A 23639-nucleotide genomic window follows, 5' to 3' on the forward strand; every position below is an offset into this window, starting at 1 on the left:
TGAGGTCAAGCACTCACAAGGGAGAATGTAATATTTCAGTAATAAGCTTGTATCCACATCTAAAGACAAAATGTAAAAGGAATAAAACGGAAACGATAAACCTCACAGCCATTCCTTTGTAGGTAAATCTTGGACTAAAAAACAAATGGTAAAAGTCCCAATATGTAACCAAGTGCAAATAGCAATATAGAGAAAGCTCAGCAACAGAGCATCCAGAGCACTGAAACCGTCAAATAGGCAAAATGCAAGGAAGGAAAAATAAAATATACTCTTGACTAAAGGGATCATGTGCGCAGCCATGATGGGCCCGGTCCGTGTGTCTGGCAGATCTCCTAACTAAATATCCAGGATTCTGTGCATCCATGGACTAAAGGCCCTTTCACACTGCTTGTTAGGAAGGAAGCGCTCATTTCAGATAACGGCCTGCAGTGATCCCCTGCCTAGTATGGGGATTAGCGATCGCTAATGCCATTGCTCGTCCCCATGCAGAATCGCGGTTTGCTGACAGCAGAGGCTGATTAGACAATACCGCATGAATGATCCTACTATCGTTTTGCTCTAATCGACTGCGCCTTTACACTGGTAGATCAATAATCTGCCCGAACACCGGGCAATGTAAAGGAGTCTTAAGGATCGGACTAGTCTCGTCTAGCTCTATTAACCAACACTGTTGTGTATTCATTCTGGACAATTGGGTGAATTCTAGCAGAATTCCCAGTGATGGAGCCAGTCATGTGCGCGGCAGAAAGATGAAGGTTGCATGGAATATTACATGAATAAGATATACCTTTTTTAAATAGAAAACCCTGACTTAATAAACTTCTAAGCATGCATGTTAGGAATCGGTTACCATGCGCACGGCTGGAAGGTGGCGAGTTAATAGTCAAAACTGTTCAGATCATTTGCTGATCAAATTGCATTGCAAAGAATTCTGTCCATTAGATGTAAAGTAGGAGCAGTTTTACCAAGCTCTACAATGCGGCGGACCCTGGAGGTCAGCGTCTCTTGACACACAGGGAAATTTGTACAGGGTAATGGTGTTATTGTCTATATACAGCGACTAGTATTATACAAGCTAATGTAGTGTACATTAGGAAACAAAAAGACACGTTTAGTCCTCAAAAATAAAATTCCTGTTCAAGCTGTTCCATTAGTAGCCAAAATACAAGTCCACACACAGCGGAAAGGTCTCAGCCATTAATCTACTCCCAGGGCCTTCAGCTGGCGCTCAATCTCTTCGTCTGATATGGTGGTCGCCTTCGTTGAGGATGCGGAGGGAAGTCCTTTAGCTGCTGAGGGTGCCTTTGCCATCTAAAATAACAAGGTTAGTTAATAAGAAGATGGCTGGAGGTTAATAGCAGCAAACGATAACCAACAAGATTTAAGTTATTTATCTGAATGCAACATTTCCAGTTAAGACAGGAATACAGAGTACCAGCTGGCAAAGATAACACAACCTCCTGACATCCCTGACATGGCCTTTCCGCAGCCAAGTCCCATTTAAAGCGTTTTTCTAGTACTTCAATATTGATGGCCTGTCCTTAGAAAAGGTCATCAATATCAGATAGGTGGGGGTCCGATACCTGGCACCTCCACCGAGCAGCTGCTGGAGCATACAGCGGACGGAGATGGAAGCGGAAGGCTTTGTGCACTGTGCTGTGGCCGTACTGGGCTGCTGGGTGGGTGATCAATTGCCATTTTAGTAGATATCAATTTCATCACATTGGGGGGCAACATTTGGCCACAATACACTGCCTGACACTCACTGAAGATAGGCTACCGCCTTAAAGGGGTTGTCCAGGTCCGGAGCTGAACTCCGATGCTCTCCTTTGCCCTGAGCTAAATTGCGAAGGGGAAAGGCATTTTCAGGAGATGCGGTGACGTACCGGGCTCTCCTTTGGGCTGTCAGGAAGAGGCTTCCCGTCCAGCAGGGAGCCCGGTGACGTCACCGGCACTGATAGGTGGGCTTTAGCACTTCCCTAGCCTGTAAAACGGCTAGGGCAGGGCTAAAGCCCGCCCATCAGAGTCGGTGAAGTCACCAAACACACTGCTGGGCAGAAGCCTCCACCCGGCAGTATGTTATAGTAAAAAAAAAAAAAGAGAGAGAAGACTATCTCAAGGGAGAGTATCGGAGCATGAACTGCTCCGATGCTCTTGTCAGGGGAGCTGCCTGGGTGAAAATCCCCACTCAGCCCCTCTGAGATGAGCATTTCATGTATCACTGAGGGCAAGAACTTTTTCATTAGATCAGGTGACGCAGTAGGTCTCGGGTAGGCTTCCGCCTAGCAGTGGTCCCAGTAACATCACCAGCACTAAGGGGCGGGCTTTAGCGCTGCCCTAGCAGTTTTACAGGCTAGGGCAGCGCTAAAGCTTGCCCTTTAGTGCGGGTGACGTCACCGGGCTCATAACTAGGCGGACGACTAACAGACCTGGTACGTCACTGGATCTAATGAAAAAGCCCTTGCCCTGCACGATTCAGCGCAGGGCAAGGGAAAGCATTGGAGTATGAAATGCTCATCTCGGAGGGGCTGAGTGGGGGAAGATGGGGATATGTCCGAGTTCAGCTCTGAACCCGGACAACCCCATTAACATCTGAAATACTGCAATATTATAAGGTCCCTGCATTTCTTAGCCAGCTATTGAGCTTAGTACATACCTTTCCTGAGATTTCAATTCCAATCTCATCCAACACCTGGTTCACAATATCCTGGCTTTCCTCTTCATCTTCAGAGGCATCAAAGATGTCATCCAGTGTGTCGTTTACTGCAAAGGACACAAGCAAATAACAAATTACTGTATATCTATAACAGCTTCCCTTGTGTAATCTCTATTACTATATATTCATAAATGGCCACTGAGCAACTGCTGCATTGGTTCTAGAGCTCTGGTTTAGTTGTCTTGCCTCCAACCCCCTTACAAAAATCCAAAGTGACATCACCCACAGTATAGTAGGTCAGTAAGCTAAGTACAGGCAGCAGAATGTCTAGCATTCCCATTGCTCTAGGGCTGAACAGAGAAGAATGAGGGGTCAACGATCACCCCTCCACTCCCCGACGGTGGTGCTTAGTGCCAGCATACGACTGGAAACGTCTTCACTTATTCATGAGCAGCAAGAACTTGTCTTACTCATTTCTTCTGTCATTTCCATCTTCATATTTTCTTTCTGGAAATTCTGCATCGTTTGCAGAGTTTTCTGTGGATCCATCTTCTTGTTCACGGCTTGCATTGTCTAGAGGAAAAGAAAAACAAATAAAATAAAAAAAAACACTTAACTAAATGTGTTCTGCAAAATCAGTCTACCCTATGGAGATAAAACATGTTTGGGTCTCACAAGGCTGCTATGAACCTGTACTCACCTTTGCTGTAGTGGACATTGCCCCCGCCATCTTCATCTGTGAGCTCATGACTTTGGTCTGCGTTGACATAGAGGTGACTTTGGAACTAACGGCATAAGTTCTTGTTTTCTGCTTACGTAACTGCACCAGCTGCTTTGCTAAAATCGTGCAGGCGTCTTTATTACCTGTCTTGGCCATCTTCTTTATTTCCATTTCCTGTGGGGGGGGGGAATAAATTAAAAAAATGTTAAATTATATATATATAAATTTTAACATTAAAAAATTAAAAAAATTAAAAAATAAAAGTCTAACCATAAGGCTACATTCACAAGTCCGCAACGTGTTTTGCGGATACACGGAGCCACAGATCCGCAAAACACGGAAAGCGGCAATGTGCTTTCCGTATTTTGCGGACTGCACATTGCCGGCACTAATAGAATATGCCTGTTCTTGTCCGCAATTGCGGACAAGAATAGGACATGTTCTATTTTTTGGGGGAAACGGAAGCACGGATGCGGAAGTGCGGATCCACAAATGTGGATGCGGACAGCACATTCCGGCCCCATTGAAAATGAATGGGTCTGCACCCGTTCCGCAAAATTGCGGAACGGATGCGGATCCATTTTGCGGACGTGTGAATGGAGCCTAACACAGTTTTCCAGGACTTCCCTATTGATAAGTTATCAATATGAATTAGCAATGGCCTGACTACCAGCAACCCTGTCAATCAGCCGCGCTCAGCAGCTGCGGGGCTAGGACCAGGCACCAGAAATTCACACACTGTAGTGGCCATGCCTCGTTACTGAAGCACTTCACCCATACATTAGTGCCGTTCCAATGACTTGAAGACAGATCAGATAGGTTAATATTAAAGGGGTTTTCCACGACTTGCCTAATAGGAGTACATTACTGCTCATGGAAGCTGAAGAATCAGCCATTCCCGTCTAGTGGCAAACGTTTTAAAGGTGATCTGCACCTGCAACAAACTCGCCTCCCTAGTGGCGTACAGATTCTACTTGACAGCTTTCTTCCTTCTGGATTTGAGCTATTTTGCAATAATATTCAAGAAAGAAAAAAAAAAAAAAGTACTTTTCTGTTTCATATCAGGTGCCAAATATTTGTCTTATGAGCTAAAGATTCATGTCACCAGTACCAAAGCAGCTGCTGGAAGCATGACACTGTGCCGGGTCTATGCCGGGATCGAGGGGATACAAACAGTTCTTGGAGAATGTTTAAACCTAGGTGGACAATGACATCTCTTGCCCCCGTCTCACTACATAGATCGATTTGCTTCCAGGAATCGGACAGCGGGCTGCATTCCCATTTCTTTAGGGTCTGGGCAGAGCCAGTGTTGCTGGTCATCATGCTGGATATTGCAGTCATTACAGCAGGAACAGTAGAGTAATTGGACAAGAAAACCTACTGTAACAGCTCCGCTATATTATAGAAGCTCAGCAGAACCATGAATACAGCTCTGGACTGCACTAAATGACGTAGCTCGGGAGGCCACACAATGCAGGTGCCAAGTCGGGGCTCGTGCACACTACTGGATTTTCCAGGCTGCAAATGCAGATTGCACGGACCAATATTAATTTCTATGGGGCTGGAAAAAATAATAATATGCACACAGCACATGGATGTCATCCGTGTGCCGTCAGCATCTGTGCGGCCACTCCGCAAATGATGGAACATGTCCTATTGGCAGAAGTTGCGGCAGGCACGTGGCCGGTATCCGCACTATGCGGGTCTACGGTTTGAAGACCGCAAGATACATACGATGGTGTGCATGAAGCCTTACTCGTTGCTTGTGGATTTTATCTATACATGAACATATACTTACACTACTCTCAAAAAGTTACGGATATTTGGCTTTCTGGTAAAATTTATGGGAAACGTAAAAAGTTCACGCTACAGTGATATTATATCATAAAAGTAGGGCATTTAAGAAGAAGTATGCAATGGTGATTTCCTCATCTCAAACAACAGCCAACACCAGTGGTGGGTATACCCCCACAAAAACTCAATAACTTGTCATGTGGCCTTGAGGATCAATTACAGCTCGACAACGACGTCTCATGCTATTTACAAGTCGACTTAGGCTACGTCTACACAACGACATTTGTCGCATTAATGTTGTGCGACAATTTTTATAATGGCAGTCTATGGTGTCGCACTGCAACATGCTGCGACTGCGACGCAACAGTCGCAGAAAATCCATTTGAGATGGATTTTTCTGCGACTGTTGCGTCGCAGCATGTTGCAGTGTGACACTATTGACTGCCATTATAAAAATTGGTGCTACTAATGTTGCAGTGTAGTTATTGTCGCGCGATAAATGTCGTCGTGTAGATGTAGCCTTATTGTCTGCTGAGGCATGGCATCCCACTCTTCTTGAAAAGCGTCCCTCAGGTCATTGAGATTCTGGGTTAGGCTACTTTCACACTAGCGTTCGGCTGTCCGCTTGTGAGCTCCGTTTGAAGGGGCTCACAAGCGGACCCGAACGCTTCCGTCCAGCCCTAATGCATTCTGAGTGGACGCGGATCCGCTCAGAATGCATCAGTCTGGCGACGTTCAGCCTCCGCTCCGCTCAGCAGGCGGACACCTGAACGCTGCTTGCAGCGTTCGGGTGTCCGTCTGGCCGTGCGGAGGCAAGCGGATCCGTCCAGACTTACAATGTAAGTCAATGGGGACGGATCCGTTTGAAGATGACACAATATGGCTCAATCTTCAAACTGATCCGTCCCCTATTGACTTTCAATGTAAAGTCTGGACGGATCCGTTCAGACTAATTTCACACTTAGACATTTTTGGACAATATAATGCAGACGGATCCGTTCTGAACGCTAGTGTGAAAGTAGCCTTACAGAGTTACGAGCCTCTACACGGTGACTCAGCTGATCCCATAGGTTTACAATGGGATCCAGATCTGGAGAAAGTGCAGGCCACTCCATTTGAGGTACCCCAGTCTCCAGCAGCCGTTCCCTAATGAGACCTCGGTGAGCTGGCGTATTGGCATCCATGAAGATGAAATTAGGCCTGTGTTGTTCATGTGTAGAGCATTTCTGTATTAGAGACACCTGCCCACATTGTAACACCACCACCAAAGACTTGTCTGGTGACAACAGAGGCAATCTCCTTGACATCTCCAACACCGTTGGCGGCCATCATTTCTGCTCAGCTTGAATCAGTGAACAGCACTGAGGCCTACTGGTCCCTCCTTTCAGCATAGATGCTCCCTGGCCCATGCAACACGGTGATGCTTGTGCCTGGTGGTGTGGTCAGGTCCCACTGCAGGAAGTCTAGCACGCAGAGCACACTCGTGTAAAATGATTTCAAATGGTTTGGAGTTCCCTTAAATGTGCATGGTTCCGCAGGGCATTGTTCACAAGGAAGCGTTCAGTGTGGGATGTGGCCAAAGGACGTCCACTTCTATGCCTTTCTGTGACTCCTTCGATCACTATTGCAACCTGCCGATGACACTCTAAGCTCAGTGGCCACTTCTGTCTGAGAACATCCTGCATGAAACCTCGCAACGTTTTGAGGTCACATTAAGTTCACCTGTAAAGCAGCTTTCAGACCAGCGAGTTGTACACTCCAGACTCAGTGCGAGTATGCAGCAGCTCCCGTCCTGAACTTCCAGCACTGCTGCGGTCACATAGCATTACATTGATTTATGATGCGATGTAACCCTTAGAGGTCTGGAATGTATTCTATTATATAAGGCCCCCTGCACACGAACGTGCACATTCACTTTAATGGGTCCGTGATCCGGCTGTTCCGCAAAAAGATAGGACATGTCCTATCTTTTTGCGGAACGGAAGTACGGGACGAAACCCCACAGAAGCACTCCGTAGTGCTTCCGTTCCCCTTCTCCGGATTTGCGGACCCATTCAAGAGAATGGTTACGCATCCGTGATGCGGAATGCCCACAGAACGGCACCCGTGTATTGCGGATCCGCAAATGCGGTCCGCAATACGGCAACAGGAAGCACACGTTCGTGTGCAGGGGGCCTAACACTGACAAAATGATGTCAGTGTTATACAATACATTCCAGAGCTCTACAGGTTACATAGCATCATTAATCAATATAATGCTATGCGGCCCTGGCAGTGCTGGGAGGTCAGGATGGGGGCTGCTGCATACTCACACTGCGAGTGCGGAGCGCAAAAAACTTGCTCGTCTGAAAGTGGCCTAAAGGTTAGAGTGCATTTTAGGTTCATCCTGAAATTTCACATGAAAGCCAAATATCCCTAACTTTTTGTGAGTAGTGTATGTCTGATCTCTTTGACAATGCCTCGTTAATATTAGCGCACACACCATATTGTCTCCTACAGCCCTTGCAATAACACATTCAATGATAGATTAGGACTGCAGGCGAGATACGTCCTCACAGTAAAAGCTCTGCGAGGCTTCAGTTCACTCACCAGCTGCTTCTCCTGCTTTTCCAAGGCGGTGCGGTCTCTGGTTATGGCCCTCTGCGTGCCTCTTAGCTCCTTATTCTGCTCCTTTATTACATCTGTAAGAAAAAGAAGGCAGTGGAAATAAATAAAGCTGCCCATAGAAGTGTCCGATTCCATTCTGTGTGATCCTCTAATTCCGCTGCTATAGAGGCTGCAGACAATAGGAGTTCATTAATGTTTGCAATAGACGTGCCGGGGTCAGACGAGTGAGAATTGTAATAATCTGAAGCTACGGGGCGACACACACACACATGAAAATTTAATAGGGGAAGATTTAGGGACGCCAAATCTCAACTCCAATAGCTTAAAAAGCAGCTTTTACCTTCTGGTTCTGCGAGCAATGAAGATTGGATTGGGGCGCAGAAGAGATTAACTACGCTCAGGGGACGAATAAAATCTAATTAGGGCACTTCTAGTCTTAAAGGGCCACCGAACCAGATAAATGATTACACCTATAAAAGGGAACGATCTTCAGGGCAATTTGTGTAAAAGAACATTTCCACACCTCCAGGTGAAGGATGACCTAAAGCAGTGGTCTCCAACATCTGGGAAACCTACAACTCCCAGCATGTTTAAACACTAGAGCTACAAAGCTTAAAAAGGCAAAGAAAAGTAGGTAAGATAGTTTCATTTGGCTTCCCCAAGGGCGGTTTCACACACAGGGGTCCAGATTTACTGATAATGGTGTAAATTCGGAGTGGTATTACACTGCCCAATGTTCTGGCAGTGCGAGTGACAACACATTCGGATTCTGTCCTACTGATTATTGGCAGCACAATCCTGATTACACAGGGATAGCCAGCGGTAAACAGTGAGAAGGCCGCGGCGCTGCTGGAGCGCCGCTGCCTTCTCAAACAGCTGATCGGCAGGGGTCCCGGGTGTCGGAACCCCGCCGATCAGAAGCTGATGCTCTATCCAGAGGAGGCGGTTCAGACACAGTGCTAGTGGGGTAGACAGATGTAGCTGAGCTGTATTGTGGAGTGGAAGTTAGATGTAGCAGAGCTGTATATAGAGCAGTTCAGGGAAAAGAGATGTAGCAGAGCTGAATATAGAGGGATCCAGGGAAGATGGGTGTAGCAGAGCTTTATATGAGGCAGTTCCCCCACAGTGCTGGTGCAAGAAAGAGTGACATATTTAGCAGAGCCAGAGCTGTATATGCGGCGGTTCAGCCTCACTGCTGGTGGGAGAGAAAAACAGACAGATTTAGCAGAGCTGTATATGAAGCCGTTCAGACACAGTGCTAGTAGGGTAGTGGAAGACAGATGTAGCAGAGCTGTATATGAGGCGGTTCAGACACAGTGCTAGTGGGGTAGTGGAATAAAGGTGTAGCAGAGCTGTATAGGAAGCCATTCAGCCAAAGTGATGTTAGGGAACTGGTGAAGACAGATGTAGCTGAGCTATACATGCATCTATACAGACACATGGTCTAAGGTTTATACACAACTGGAGTACAGCTGTAATGGAAACAAATCTGCATCAGTGCTGGTGGGTGGGGGTTGGTCATGTTTTATGGGAGTCAAAAGCACAGATTATAAGTCTACTGGCTAACATGCTTTTGGGCTAATGTATAATATGGAATTATAGTTTTTGCTGCACAGAATGGGTTTGTAAAAGATAAGACTTAGGGTACTTCAATACACCTATACTCATAAGAGTATGGAACAAGTGAGTGGAATATGAGCCACACAACACCAATATAACCAAACGCACCCGTGACTCCCCGACGCGCGTTTCACCACACGGCTTCTTCCGCCCCCGACGGCGTTCCGCCCCTTGGAGGAAGCAGTGTGGCAGCACCACTTGCGGTCGGTATATATTATGTATTCTTTCCTGATCTCCTTTCTATTATGTACTCTTGTTAGCCTGCTGTCTTATGCATTGCATTTATGTCATTCTATGGATTTCCTGAATTATTTATAGACATATGACTGGGGTTTTGGGCATTTACAGGATTATTTTAGGGATAATGTACCGCATGTGAGCGAACTTTCCACCACGTGTTGTTAGCGTGTAGTCCTTTTAACCGCATTGACATTGTGCATATTTATGTAATTTTGGTCATGAATAAAGTTGATTGATTTTCTATGAATTAGTGGTGCGTTTGGTTATATTGGTGTTGTGTGTATTAGGGTACTTTCACACTTGAGGCAGAGGATTCTGGCAGGCAATCTGGACGAAAACGGATGCATTTGTGAGACTGCTCCAGATGCGGATCCATCTCACAAATGCATTGCAATACCGGATCGGTCTTTCCTGTTGTCATCTGGAAACGGTATTTATTTTTAACTCATTCTTAAAGGTCTTAAAACGTAAGAGGGACTGAACTGATGCATCCTGAACGTATTGCTCTCCATTTCAGAATGCATTAGGATAAAACTGATCAGCTCTTTCCCGGTATTGAGCCCCTAGGACAGAACTCAATACCGGAAAACAAAAACGCTAGTGTGAAAGTACCCTTAGAATGCAGGACAGCAACATGTTACTGTACACTGAGCTCACCCACCATTGCTCTCTGAGTGATGATTCCCCAGCAGGAGGGATGGGCTTATCAGATGCTGCAGGCTGCCAGACTGATGACTATAAGTACTGAGTTCTCAGTGTGATGTCATAAGGAGGTGTGGCCGGCCCTTACTCAAACTGCCTAAGCCCCGCCCCGCCTTAGCTGCAGGAAACCAGGAAGTGAACAGCAGAGCTAACTGCAGGTGAGGATGAATCAGCAAGATGGGAATACCCCTTTAAGCTAAAGCCAGAAGTGAATACAGCAGGAAGAGGCATACGTCTTTCCTAGATATTTCCCAGCAACATTTTTATCTATTTTTTCTGCAACAAATCAAGGGTTAACAGACAAACAAAACTCAAAATCTATTACCCCAAGGCCTCATGCACACGACCGTTGTGTGCATCCGTGGTCGTGCCGTTTTCAGTTTTTTTTCGGACCCATTGACTTTCAATGGGTCCGTGGAAAAATCGGAAAATGCTCAGTTTTCCACAACGGTTCACGGACCCATTCAAGTCAATGGGTCCGTGAAAGAACACGGATGCACACAAGATTGGCATCAGTGTCCGTGATCCGTGGCCGTAGGTTACTTTCATACAGACGGATCCGCAGATCCGTCTGCATAAAAGCTTTTTCAGATCTAAGTTTTCACTTTGTGAAAACTCATATCCGACAGTATATTCTAACACAGAGGCGTTCCCATGGTGATGGGGACGCTTCTAGTTAGAATACACTACAAACTGTGTACAAGACTGCCCCCTGCTGCCTGGCAGCACCCGATCTCTTACAGGGGGCCGTGATCAGCACAATTAACCCCTTCATGTGCAGCATCTGAAGGGGTTAATTGTACTATCATATCCCCCTGTAAGAGATCAGGGCTGCCAGGCAGCAGGGGGCAGACCCCCCCCCCCCCCCCCCAGTTTGAATATCATTGGTGGCCAGTGTGCGCCCCCCCCGCCCACCGGGCCCCCCCCCCCTCCCTCTATTGTAATAATTCGTTGGCGCACACTGTGCCACCAACGAATTATCGAATTATTACAATAGAGGGAGGAGGGGGGGGGGCGGGGGGGGCCGCACACTGTGCCACCAACCTATTATTACAATAGAGGGAGGGAGGGGGGGGGGCCGCACTGGCCACCAATGATATTCAAACTGGGGAGGGGGGGGGTCTGCCCCCTGCTGCCTGGCAGCCCTGATCTCTTACAGGGGGATATGATAGTACAATTAACCCCTTCAGGTGCGGCACCTGAGGGGTTAATTGTGCTGATCACAGCCCCCTGTAAGAGATCGGGTGCTACCAGGCAGCAGGGGGCAGTCATGTTCACAGTTTGTAGAAAAATTACTAATTTTTTTCCAGAAAAAGTTGCTTTACACCCACATTTTTCGCTTTCACAAGGGAAAACAGGACAAAATACACCCACATTTTGTTACCCATTTCCCCCTGAACATAGCGAACGCCTCATATGTGCTCAAAAACGGATGCATGAGCGCATGGCAGGGTTCAAAAATGGAATGAGCACCATAGGGCTTTTGGAGGACATATTTTGCAGGATTGGCTTTTGGGAGCTATATCACATATGAAGACACCCTGAGGTACCCCTAGAGAGGAAACCCCCAAAAAGTGACCCCATTCTGGAAACTACACCCCTCAAGGAATATTTCAAGATTCCAGAAAAATGTACTTTAGGCCCACATTTTTCACTTTCACAATGGCGAACTAGAGAAAATGCACCCCCTAATTTATTGCCCATTATCTCCTGATTACAGCAATACCCCATATGTGCTTGTATAGTGCTATATTGGCGTACCACAGGGGTCAGAAGGAAAGGAGCACCAAATGGCTTCTGGAAGGCAGATTTCACCGGAATAATTGACAGGCGCCATCTTGCAATTGAACACACCCTGAGGAAGCCCTAGAGTGGAAACCCCCAAAAAGTGACCCCATTCTGGAAACTACACCCCTCAAAGAATATTTCAAGGTGTGTAGTGAGCACTTTGACCCATATCAGGCATTTCACAGAATTAGGAAACGCTTGGCTGTGAAGAGGAAAAATTACTATGTTTTCCAGAAAAAGTTGCTTCACGCCCATATTTTTCACTTTTACAAGGGGTAACAGGAGAAAATACACCCCACATTTTGTTCCTCATTTCCCCCCCCCCCCCGAATACGCCAAAACATGTATTTTAGCTGCCATGTCGCATTAAATAAATTCCTGACGTCCCCAGAAATGAAAAACCCGAACAAGTGACCCCATTTCGGAAAGAACACCCCCGTACGAACATTTTAAGGGGTGGAAAGGGCACTTTTCACCTAACATTTGTCTCACAGAAAAAATATGTAGTGGTTGTTGGAAAGTGGATATGCAAGTGAGGTGGACTAAATCAGAGAAATAAAGTGGAAATATTACAGGGAGCATAAAGGATGAAATTAAATTAAATTAATACTCCATGGATGTGTGGCATATTTTAAAACACTCCTTCATGCATAGGCCAGATCAACCCCTCCCATGTGACTGTTGTAGTCCACAATGCAGTCTGGTTTGGGGACAGTGGTAGTAGTACCACGTACAGCGGCAGGGGAGCTGGTGTTACTGTGAATGGTGGTCAGTACAAGGACGTCCCTCTTGTCCTTGTACTTAACCACCAGCATGTTATCATGGAGGAGAGCCCTACCAGGGATCTAGGGAGGCCACAGTACCTCTGGCAGATAGGGACATGAATAGGGGTATGCTGGTATAATAGTTATCCACACAGAGGTGGTAACCCTTATCCAGCAGTGGGTGCAGTAAGTCCCACACAATCTTCCCACTAACTCCTAGGATGGGGGGGGCATTCTGGGGCTTTAATACGGGTGTCCCGGCCTTCATAAACCCAAAACCTATAGGTGTACCAGGAGTGACTCTCACAGAGTTTATACATTTTTATGCCACACCTTGCTCGCTTGCTGGGCAGGTACTGGCGGTATCTTACCCTCCCCTTGAAATGTACCAGGGATTCATCTATACAGATATTTTGTTCTGGGGTGTACACTTCAGCAAACTTGCTGCAGAAGTGGTCAAGGCTGGGCCTAATTATAAAAAGACGATAAAATGTTGGGTTATTTTGGGGCAGACACTGTGCATTATCATTATAATGCAAAAATTTCTGAATCGGCTCAAATCTATTACGGGCCATGGTATTACTGTAAATTGGAGTGTGGTACAAGACATCCGCACTCCAATACTGATTAAAGGGTTTCTACCACTTGCATATCACATATTTGGTGATCAGACACTAGCGATCCGCTAGTGTCTGATGTAGCTTACAAGCTAATTATTACCTTAATCCGTTCGGCCCATACCTCAAAAAAAGCACTTATATCTTTATGCAAATGAGCCTCTAGGTGCTATGCAGGCGTTTTTCCAGCACCTAGAGGCTCCGTCTACCTTGCAGTTTGCCGCCCAGCGCCTCGCTCCAGCACGCCCATCTTCAACTCTATTCGATCCTCCCCCTGCTTCTGCCTTCCGAAATCTCGCGCCTGCGCCGTTCGTCGCGGCATTCGGCGCAGGCGCAGTCAATGTCTGACCGCTCCGTGCTCAGACATTTCCACTGCGCCTGCGCCGATGACATCGGCGCAGGCGCAGTGGAAATGTCTGAGCACGGAGCGGTCAGACATTGACTGCGCCTGCGCCGAATGCCTCGACGAACGGCGCAGGCGCGGGATTTCTGAAGGCTGAAGCAGGGGGAGGATCGAATACGGTAAGAGATGGGCGTGCTGGAGCGAGGCGATGGGCGGCAAACTGCAAGGTAGACGGAGCCTCTAGGTGCTGGAAAAACGCCTGCATAGCACCTAGAGGCTCATTTGCATAAAGATATAAGTGCTTTTTTTGAGGTATGGGCCGAACGGATTAAGGTAATAATTAGCTTGTAAGCTACATCAGACACTAGCGGATCGCTAGTGTCTGATCACCAAATATGTGATATGCAAGTGGTAGAAACCCTTTAATCTTTGTTTTTTACTAGGCCCAAATGCAGCAAGAGCCCCCAAAAGGTCATCATCTCTGCTGCATTTAATGGGGTCCAACATTGGGGTCTAGCGTATGGCGATGTAGGGTGCTGGGAAATAAATTGCTGGGTGTATACATTTGTTTGGGTTACCATCAAATTTATAACATTTTCTGAGAAATAGATAAAAAGAAAAAAGAAAACAATTTCAGTGAAGCCCGCACAGTCTCAGAATTTCTGAGTTGCCCACAAACTCAGGAATTTGGGACTGATAATTCTCAGGGGGTGGGGGTCCATGTGGGTTCACCCTGGGGCGCCTTTTAGAGGGTACCTCATCAGCAGATGATAATGATGATGATGACTGGCAGACTCAGTATCGGAGGCAAGGATGGCGAATGCGTCTTCAGCGGAGTATACTCGGGATGAATGGGACATTTTTATTTTATTGGGGTGTGATGTGTGAAACGTGTAAACCTTTATTTAGTGTGAGGGGTGTGTATGTAGTGTTTTCACACATGAAGGGGCTTGTAATAAATTTGAAATAAAATTTAGAAGAAAAGTTGTTCTGCAAAAAAACAAAACAAACGCAGTGCAAACTGAGCAGAAGCGATCAGTAACAGACACTACCGATCGGTGCTCAGCGGTTGCAAAATGCATGTACACAGATGGTGCGTTCGTGGAAAAATCTAAACTGACACTAACTGAAATATATATAATCTCTAACTACCACAAACTGCAGGTCTTTTTTTGGGTGTAAAAAAAAAAAAAAAAAAAAAAAAAAAAAAAGAAACATTTGCAGATGCTACTGAGCACACTACTGATAGGTGCCCTGCAGCATGCACACAGATTGTGCGTGCAAAAACTGTACTATAAAAATTTGCTACAGTGAACATTGGCAAAAAAAAACAACAAAAACAAAAAAAATAAAACGCAAAGAATAATCTGCAGGTGCTGATCAGACAGGTACGCACTGAATAGCACTTGGCAGTCACAGCTCGCACGCAGAAAAAGTAGTGCAGAGCTGGAAAATGGTAAAAACACCCCAAAAAAAGTGCACAAACCAAATGGCGTCCGTAAAAAAATAAATAAAAAATAAAAAAAGGGACAGGGGAAAGATGGGAGGTTTAGGGATCTGGAACAGCTGCAAATGAAAAAAAAAAAAAATATATAATATCTGTGCAGCTAGTCCAGATGTTCATCTTTTCAGCAGAAAAGGGGTTAAAAGCGCAGTAAGCAGCACAGAAAGGCACAGAACCTCTCTGCACGCAGTCACCAGCTAGACAGGCTGCAGGGAAGTTCTGCCTCTTCCTGTGCAGCTATAGCACTGCCATTGGCTGGAGCGGAAATATCTTCCCCAGCCGTTAGCCAACATGGCTGCCTGCTCAGCAGAGCAGCCCTTACACCCCGGTTCCCGATTGATTATGTCCGGGGGCCGGGTGTTCGTTGTGCCGTAATAGTACGGCGGTGGGTGGCAAGTCATGTTCCGCTGTGCCGTACTATTATGGCGCTGGTTGAGAAGGGGTTAACTTAACTTTATAATTTTCCTTATTTTTGGATCTAATGCGGTTCAAAAACCTGCACCAAAAACTGCGTGTGTGACTTCAGCCTTTAAATGCTGTCAACATTTACCCTGGGTTCACACCTGAGCGTTTTACAGCGCGTTCAAACGCGCTGTAAAACGCTTAAGACATGAAAACCAATGCTTCCCTATGGGAAGGGCTCACACCTGGGCGTTTTACAGCGCGTACGAACGCGCTGTAAAACGCCCGATGCTCAAACAAGTACTTGAGCTTCTTTGGGGCGTTTTGACGCGCGTTTGTGGCCATAGGACACTGCAGTCAATGACACAAACGCGCGTCAAACGCGCGTTTACTATTACAAAAAACGCGCATAAAAACACACGACAAAAACGCGCGTAAAACGCGCGTTTGAGGAACGCTTAGGTGTGAACCCAGGGTAAAAGTAAATTCGTACAAATCCCGTTAAGGCCTCCAGCACATGAACGTGTGCTGCCCATTGCCATATTGCGGATCGCAATTGCGGATCCGCAATACACGGGCGCCGTTCCCCATTACGGATGCGGACCCATTCACTTCAATGGGTCCGCAAATCCGGAGATATAGAATGGTGCGCAACGGAACCCTACGGAAGCACTACGGAGTGCTTCCGTGGGGTTTCATCCCGTACTTCCATTCCGCAAAAAGATAGAACATGTTCTATCTTTTCGCAGAACGGCCGGATCGCGGACCCATTCACTTCAATCCGCTGCGGCTGCCCCACGGTCAGTGTTCATGTGCAGGAGGACTAACTCTGCTTTTCAATACATTTTTGCACCCTTTAAAACGTGCTGCATAATCCCAATTACAACCAGTCACCTTTCACAATGCACATTCCTAATAATAAAGATCTACATGAACATCAGGGACACGTCATTTATGAGAAAGAATAGGAACGTCTCAAACTACCTCCTGTTCAGAAGAAGCCGGAACAGTGCCGAATGGTAAGAAAATCCCTCAGGCCGCTTCCACACAGTCAGCGATTTCCAGTCAAAACCAGAAGACAGAGACACAGAGATGGGGTGTAATGGAAATATCTGCCCCTGTTCTGCGTCTCTGACCCACACACTAATATCACGGACCAAACGCTAAGTAAAAATGGCCTTAATCTACGCCCAAAAGGGTTAACACCCCAAACTGGAGTGAAGAGAGAGCCTCCGATCAGCCATCACACTGTATAAGTAATACAGATATAGCAGAGTTATAAAAAACTGTCTAAAAGAAGAATGTTTTGTTGCCCACATCAACCAATCACAGAGCAGCTTTCATTTTACAAGAACAGAATAAGAAATGAGAGCTGAGCTGTGATTGGTTGGTACGGGACAACAAGGAGATTTTCTTTTAGACACTTTGAGAAATCTGTCGTTTGGAGGGAGAAATCCTCAGTCAAGAAGACCAATAAGTGCGGTGCCCTGCTGCCATCTCCCTCTGCTCGCCCCGTCCTCTCTCGCACCGTCTCAGTAGGTTATCCATGAGGAACCACTTTGCAGTCCGTTTTCCATGATCTGGAATGAATCCTGGCGTCTCTTCTCCACATATCCTCAAATACGTTATAACTGGTAGTTCTGCGTTCAGTGGAGCCAGACGATGCATAAATGTGCGACTATGGCAGTGCTGTGCCCACTTATAGAGGGGCTGCCAATCCTAAGTGGTCCGACGCGGCAGAGTGGGAGGGCTGCCGACGACAAACACAATCGCTCCTCCTATAGGGACAGCAGCACTGGTAGGAGAGGAGGCGGCATATTTGTCTGTACAGCGAGGATGGCACAGGTTGGCACACAGCTGATGACCTAATTTACAAGCCAGAAGAGCCCATCACTGACATATTATTCGGCTATTTTGTCTGTATATATCAGGGGGGGGGGAATTTACTAAAACTGGCTTAGTTTCCCATAGCAAGCAAGCCAGTGCTACATTACACCAGTTTGATACATCACCCCCATGGTATATACGGTAATAGTTGGCTGAATCCGATGGCAGGAGATGCTCACTATCTTCTTTGGGGGCCTCCTGATTCTTCCCCGACAGCAGATATTGGGGGAAGATAAGGATCGGGCACGAAGGATTACAACATGCTCCGGTAAGAGGTTTCTGGCAGGAGCTTTCCCCAATGTCCCTGCTCAGCCGGTCACCTATCTAATGTGTGTGTCCCTGGTAATAAAATGTCATCATGTAGGACACCACAGAGACCCATCCGTCCACAGCTCTCCGGAGACCAACATCTGCCACCATGTCACTAGGAATATGGGTCAGACATGGTGCATAATACATCACTGCCAGGTATACGGCCGGGGCAGTCCTATAAAGGAACGTTAGCCGGTAGTAATACACCGTACAGCGTCCGGGGATGGAATACATGCATAGAAGAAGAGAGTTGTGAATTAGGAACACGGGTCCGCCCTGGAGAGACACTGTTGTATCGAGACTTTCCACTAGAGGGAGCAGTCGGATAAAACAAGGACCACATTCACATTATACAGGCAGCAACCATAGAAGGTGATGAAGAGAAACCCAAGCGATCCTGACATTACAGGAGGCAGATTACAGCGCAGGCGAGAAAGCTTATGTAAGAGGGTGAATGTATGCAGAGCTGCCCAAAGTCACAGCAGTGATAAAGCCTGTGCTGGAGAGAGACATCGAAACCTCTGTATGAAGGAGCCCTAATCCGGCTCCATAATCCCCGTCCTATATAATATCACAGATCATGAGATCACAGCCCAGGTCTCCATCTCTAATATCTCCCTCCCTCTCCTATCTACAGTGTTACCCCTCAATATAAGATAAACCCCGAAAATAAGCTGCAGTGAAGGGCGTGGCTATGTACCGGCGCGGAGCGGTAAAGAAGACGCAGGCAGCCTTTCTCATCGGCTATGTACCGGCGCAGAGCGGTAAAGAAGACGTGGGCAGCCCTTCTCATCTGCCGCTTCGTGACAGCCGTTGTAGGTGCTGTCTCATCTACTGTACCCCATCGTGACAGCTGCTGTAGGTGCTGTCTCATCTGCCCCACATCTGTAGGTGACGGGAGAGTTGCGGGCAGCCCCATCAACACGGTTGGCTTGCCCCGTCAGGTCCCGGTCATTCTGTGCACAGCAAGCTGAGGGAGAAAGTGAAAGTAAAAGTCTCCTCAGCATCAGTGTGCAGACTGGACCCAGTTCTCACTGGATCCCTGATAAATAAGCCATAGTGTGTGTTTTTTTTTTTTTTGTTTTTTTTTAGGAAAAGTAAATATAAAAGACAGTGTCTTAATTTCGGGGAAACACGGTAATATCTATCAATCTACTATCTACTATCTACCATCCATCAATCTACTATCTACTATCTACCATCCATCAATCTACTATCTACCATCCATCAATCTACTATCTACCATCCATCAATCTACTATCTACCATCCATCAATCTACTATCTACCATCCATCATCCATCTATCAATCATCCATCTATCAATCATCCATCTATCAATCATCCATCTATCAATCATCCATCTATCAATCATCCAATCTAATATCTATCTATCCAGCAACAAAAAGGTAAAGACTGATGATTTAGCATTTACAACATAATAAAGGCATAAAAGACGTGCGTCCAACTCCACACCGATAGCCGACGTTTCATGCTGGTGTTTCTCACGTCATTGCTGGTTGTTCGCAGATCTGACATGAGATTTACTGAACCCCCCTCCGCTCCCATGGGGACACGTCCTCTCAGATACAGTGCCGCTCATGCGGTTCCCGTCTCGGAGAATAGTATTGGGCAGATTGCCGGGAGATGCAGACATTTCTATCCCAGACGCGTGTCCGTGCGGTTTCTAGAGGTGAGGGTCACAGGCGCTGCACCGAACACCCCGACCGCTGACCACAAGGCTCTGTCAAGGCCGGTTTCACATCCAGCATTTTTTTTTTTTGGGGGGGGGGGGGGGGGAAATGCCACTGCAGGTTTTGTCACTTTTTAGAGCTAAAGTCAGAAGTGGAATCACCGGGGGGAGAAGCAGAAGTCTTAGAACTGGTCATTCTCCACATTATTGTTCTCACTATAAATATTAATTAAATCTGTGTTTTTCATGACAAATTCGAGGAGTTTTCCGATGTAGGTTTTTACACTTCCTTCTAGTAAATGCACCGGCACAAATAAAATATCCAACAACCCAACCAACACCTAAAAGTGAAAGCTTTGTGCTAGGATCTGAAACTCCCAGAAATGACAGGGGGCCGCGGTAATACAGTAAAGCATAGACGGGAGCGTGCGCTGTATTCCACGGTCCACACTGTAGTATACAGAACATCCCAAAATACAGGGGCACAGACGTTACTGCCGTATACTCCAGCGCAGTAATAATCCCCACATCTCTCCAGTGATTCTCTGATAATTCTGCTCGTCATTCGCTATCGGAAAAATTGACACAGCCCTTCAGTGAGTCGCCGTGAGTCACGTTCTCGTCCCTGCCTCTTTTTCGTCACCTGATGAGTTGGTGACATCAGATCCGAGTCACACGCCGTATCACGTGGGTAAATAATAGTTAGAAGAACTTCCGGACAGAAGGATCTCTATACAGAAACACAAAATCTTACTGTTCGAAAACACCTGCCAGCATACACGGGGTGCACACTGGTTAACCACAGGTTCTAGCATCCCACAGAGAGATGTAGCAGTGCTCAATGTGTCACTGCTCTGTTTCCTGCAGTCCCATGTAACACACAGATATGAGGAGTCCATCTTACAAACTCTGCTACATCTGCAGCCACCACAAGCCTACTACAACCTACTACTACTCCTAACAGACAGGAGCAACATGATGATACATCCACAGGACGGGTCCATGACCGGGAAGAAATACAACAAAGCTTTTATTAAAAAGTAAAAAACGGATTACACCAATGTCCCTCCCCAAAACAAGCCCACAAGGATGTGGCTGCTCTCTCAGGGTCAGTGGTAAGCCTTCTGCTAGAGGACACACAGACGCTGCAGCCCCAGCCGGAGGGGGCGAGAAAGCAGACGCAGCTTCAGACACAATGATATCTATGGCAGAACGAGCCTGGGCACTGACTGACAGGAATACAGCCAGGGCTGTGCCATGGTAGAGTGATGGGCACAGGGAGGAGGGTACAAGGTCAAAAGGAGACTGAAAGCGGAGATTTCACCAATACTGGAGAATTGACACCGATCACCGAAGATAAAGACTAGATAGATAGATAGCTGGCACAAGGTCACTGCCAGGTTGGTACCTGGGCAGGGCAGCACACCTGGATACTGGAAAAGAGTGCCAGCGGCGCAGACTCGACCACGGATATGGATATATATATATATATATATTAATTAAAGAAAACGCAGCACTTCCAGAAGGTGAAAAACGTGTAATCCTTTATACACCCATGCCACGTTTCAGTCCGCTTGCTGGGACCATTCTCAAGCCCTTGGACCAAATCGTGGCATGGGTGTATAAAGGATTACCCATTTTTCACCAGCTGGAAGTGCTGTGTTGTTTTATATATACACACACACACAGGTATATAGTGACTACAATAGGTCCAGCTGTGGTCCTGCGCCGTCTACAGGAATGGCACACATTAAGGACCCGGTCACCGTCTTCCTGAGCCCCCAATAGATGAGTCCTATGGACAAGGGCAGAACATGGGGCAATGCTGTCAGATACGTATCCACAGTCTCAGGGGAGGCCCAGGAGGCAGTTACCAGTCAGAACTGTCATAGGGCTGGGGCACCACTGACAGCCTGTGAGGCCAGGGGCACAGGGTGACCACCAGACTCCACAGGGGGAGACGTGTAACAGGGGCAGAAGTCAGGACAACACCTCAGAGGAAGGGTGAGGGGCCCAGGTGGTGAAGACACGGGGGAGGTCACACAGGGTCGGGCATGCCACTCACCGTCCACCGTCTTCTTCTTGAACAGGGAGGCCATGTCTGCCGCTCGCGCTACTTCCTCATCCACTGGGCAACCAGGAACCGGTTACTCCGCTTCGCCCCCCTCCTCTCTCACATGATCCACGAAGCCGCGCCCTCTGGCGCACCACGTGATCCCACCTTCGCTCCAGTCCCACACGGTCCCGCCCCTTTCTGTGACGTTCGGGTCGCTCGGGGAAACCCCGTGGAGTTTTGGTGACTGCAGGTATCGCCGCATGCTGCGGGGGGAGGAGGGGGACACTTACCGTGCCTTATAATGACGTCATTATCTCGTGACTGTCTCACTGGTGAGGTCGGAATTATGATGCAATTTATGGCATATTTCCAACCTTGATAAAAAAAAGTTGTCATATATGTAATTTTTTATAAACACATTGCACAGCAGATCCACAGACACAGGAAAAAAAAACGCATAACAGGGACCTACTGAAAGGAATGACAGAGTGGAATGCCCATAGAGAATAATGGACCAGAGTGGAATGCCCATAGAGAATAATGGACCAGAGTGGAATGCCCATAGAGAATAATGGACCAGAGTGGAATGCCCATAGAGAATAATGGACCAGAGTGGAATGCCCATAGAGAATAATGGACCAGAGTGGAATGCCCATAGAGAATAATGGACCAGAGTGGAATGCCCATAGAGAATAATGGACCAGAGTGGAATGCCCATAGAGAATAATGGACCAGAGTGGAATGCCCATAGAGAATAATGGACCAGAGTGGAATGTCCATGGAGAATAATGGACCAGAGTGGAATGTCCATGGAGAATAATGGACCAGAGTGGAATGCCCATAGAGAATAATGGACCAGAGTGGAATGCCCATAGAGAATAATGGACCAGAGTGGAATGCCCATGGAGAATAATGGACCAGAGTGGAATGTCCATGGAGAATAATGGACCAGAGTGGAATGTCCATGGAGAATAATGGACCAGAGTGGAATGTCCATGGAGAATAATGGACCAGAGTGGAATGCCCATAGAGAATAATGGACCAGAGTGGAATGCCCATAGAGAATAATGGACCAGAGTGGAATGTCCATGGAGAATAATGGACCAGAGTGGAATGTCCATGGAGAATAATGGACCAGAGTGGAATGTCCATGGAGAATAATGGAAATGTAATATTTGAATTAGAGACAAAACCATGTGACATATCTAATACTTATTTAGCAGGCTTACTCTCCAAATTCAGTGGGATTATTTAATGTTTAGATTAAGTGGAATTATCACTGTTTTCTGCAGAATGATGAGTGTGAATGACACAAAGGAATGCCCATAGACTGTAATGGGAAGTAAAATGTGACTTGGTGCCTGAACCGTTCAACATATCAAATAATCTGTAGCAGGCTTACTCTTCAAGTTCAGTGGGATTGTTTAAATGTCTGTGCTGCAGCAGACAGCAGGGGAGGGAGAGGTGTGTCCCCTCCCTGTTCCTCTGATAGGCTGCCAGCACTAGGCCGGCAGCCTATCAGAGCCAGTGAGGGACACAGGCCGGTAGAGGCTGCATCGCATCCTGGAGGAGGTAAGTATAATTTTTTTTATATATATATGTACAAATTATAATATATAAGGGGTCTGCTGGCACATAAGGGGGGCAACTGGGCTGGCACAGCATAACGGGGGCTTCTGGCCATAAGGGGGCTGCTGGCGCATAAGGGGGGCTGCTGGCGCATGATAGGGGGACTACTGGCACATGATAGGGGGGCTACTGGCACATGATAGAGGGACTACTGGCACATGATAGGGGGGCTACTGGCACATAAGGGGGGCTACTGGCACATGAAAAGGGGACTACTGGCACATGCTAGGGGGACTACTGGCACATGATAGGGGGGTTACTGGCACATGATAGGGGGGCTACTGGCACATAAGGGGGGCTACTGGAA

General features: G+C 47.0%; 1 protein-coding gene across 1 annotated transcript; it reads right to left on the bottom strand.

The window, feature by feature from the left end:
• Nucleotides 1-801: 801 nt before the first annotated feature.
• On the bottom strand, nucleotides 802-21841 carry CHMP2B (charged multivesicular body protein 2B). The gene is made up of 6 exons (XM_044284522.1): nucleotides 21713-21841; nucleotides 7761-7852; nucleotides 3357-3551; nucleotides 3127-3229; nucleotides 2657-2763; nucleotides 802-1311 (listed from the first exon to the last, which is right to left on the bottom strand). The coding sequence occupies exons 1-6, from the start codon at nucleotides 21744-21746 to the stop codon at nucleotides 1198-1200; spliced, it is 645 nt and encodes a 214-aa protein (XP_044140457.1). The 5' UTR covers nucleotides 21747-21841; the 3' UTR covers nucleotides 802-1197.
• Between the last annotated feature and the right edge of the window lie 1798 nt (nucleotides 21842-23639).

The sequence above is a fragment of the Bufo gargarizans genome, chromosome 3 (assembly GCF_014858855.1).
Source record: "Bufo gargarizans isolate SCDJY-AF-19 chromosome 3, ASM1485885v1, whole genome shotgun sequence".
Lineage (NCBI taxonomy): Eukaryota > Metazoa > Chordata > Amphibia > Anura > Bufonidae > Bufo > Bufo gargarizans.

What these genes read in the sequence shown, in the direction of transcription:
- CHMP2B (XM_044284522.1), bottom strand. Translation starts at nt 21,746, where the DNA reads ATGGCCTCCCTGTTCAAGAAGAAGACGGTGGACG. An exon ending in GGAAATGACAGAAGAAATGA is followed by an intron (nt 2,764 to 3,126) that starts GTAAGACAAGTT and finishes TGTCCTTTGCAG; the next exon opens with TAAACGACACACTGGATGAC. An exon ending in GAATTGAAATCTCAGGAAAG is followed by an intron (nt 1,312 to 2,656) that starts GTATGTACTAAG and finishes TTGTTATTTTAG; the next exon opens with ATGGCAAAGGCACCCTCAGC.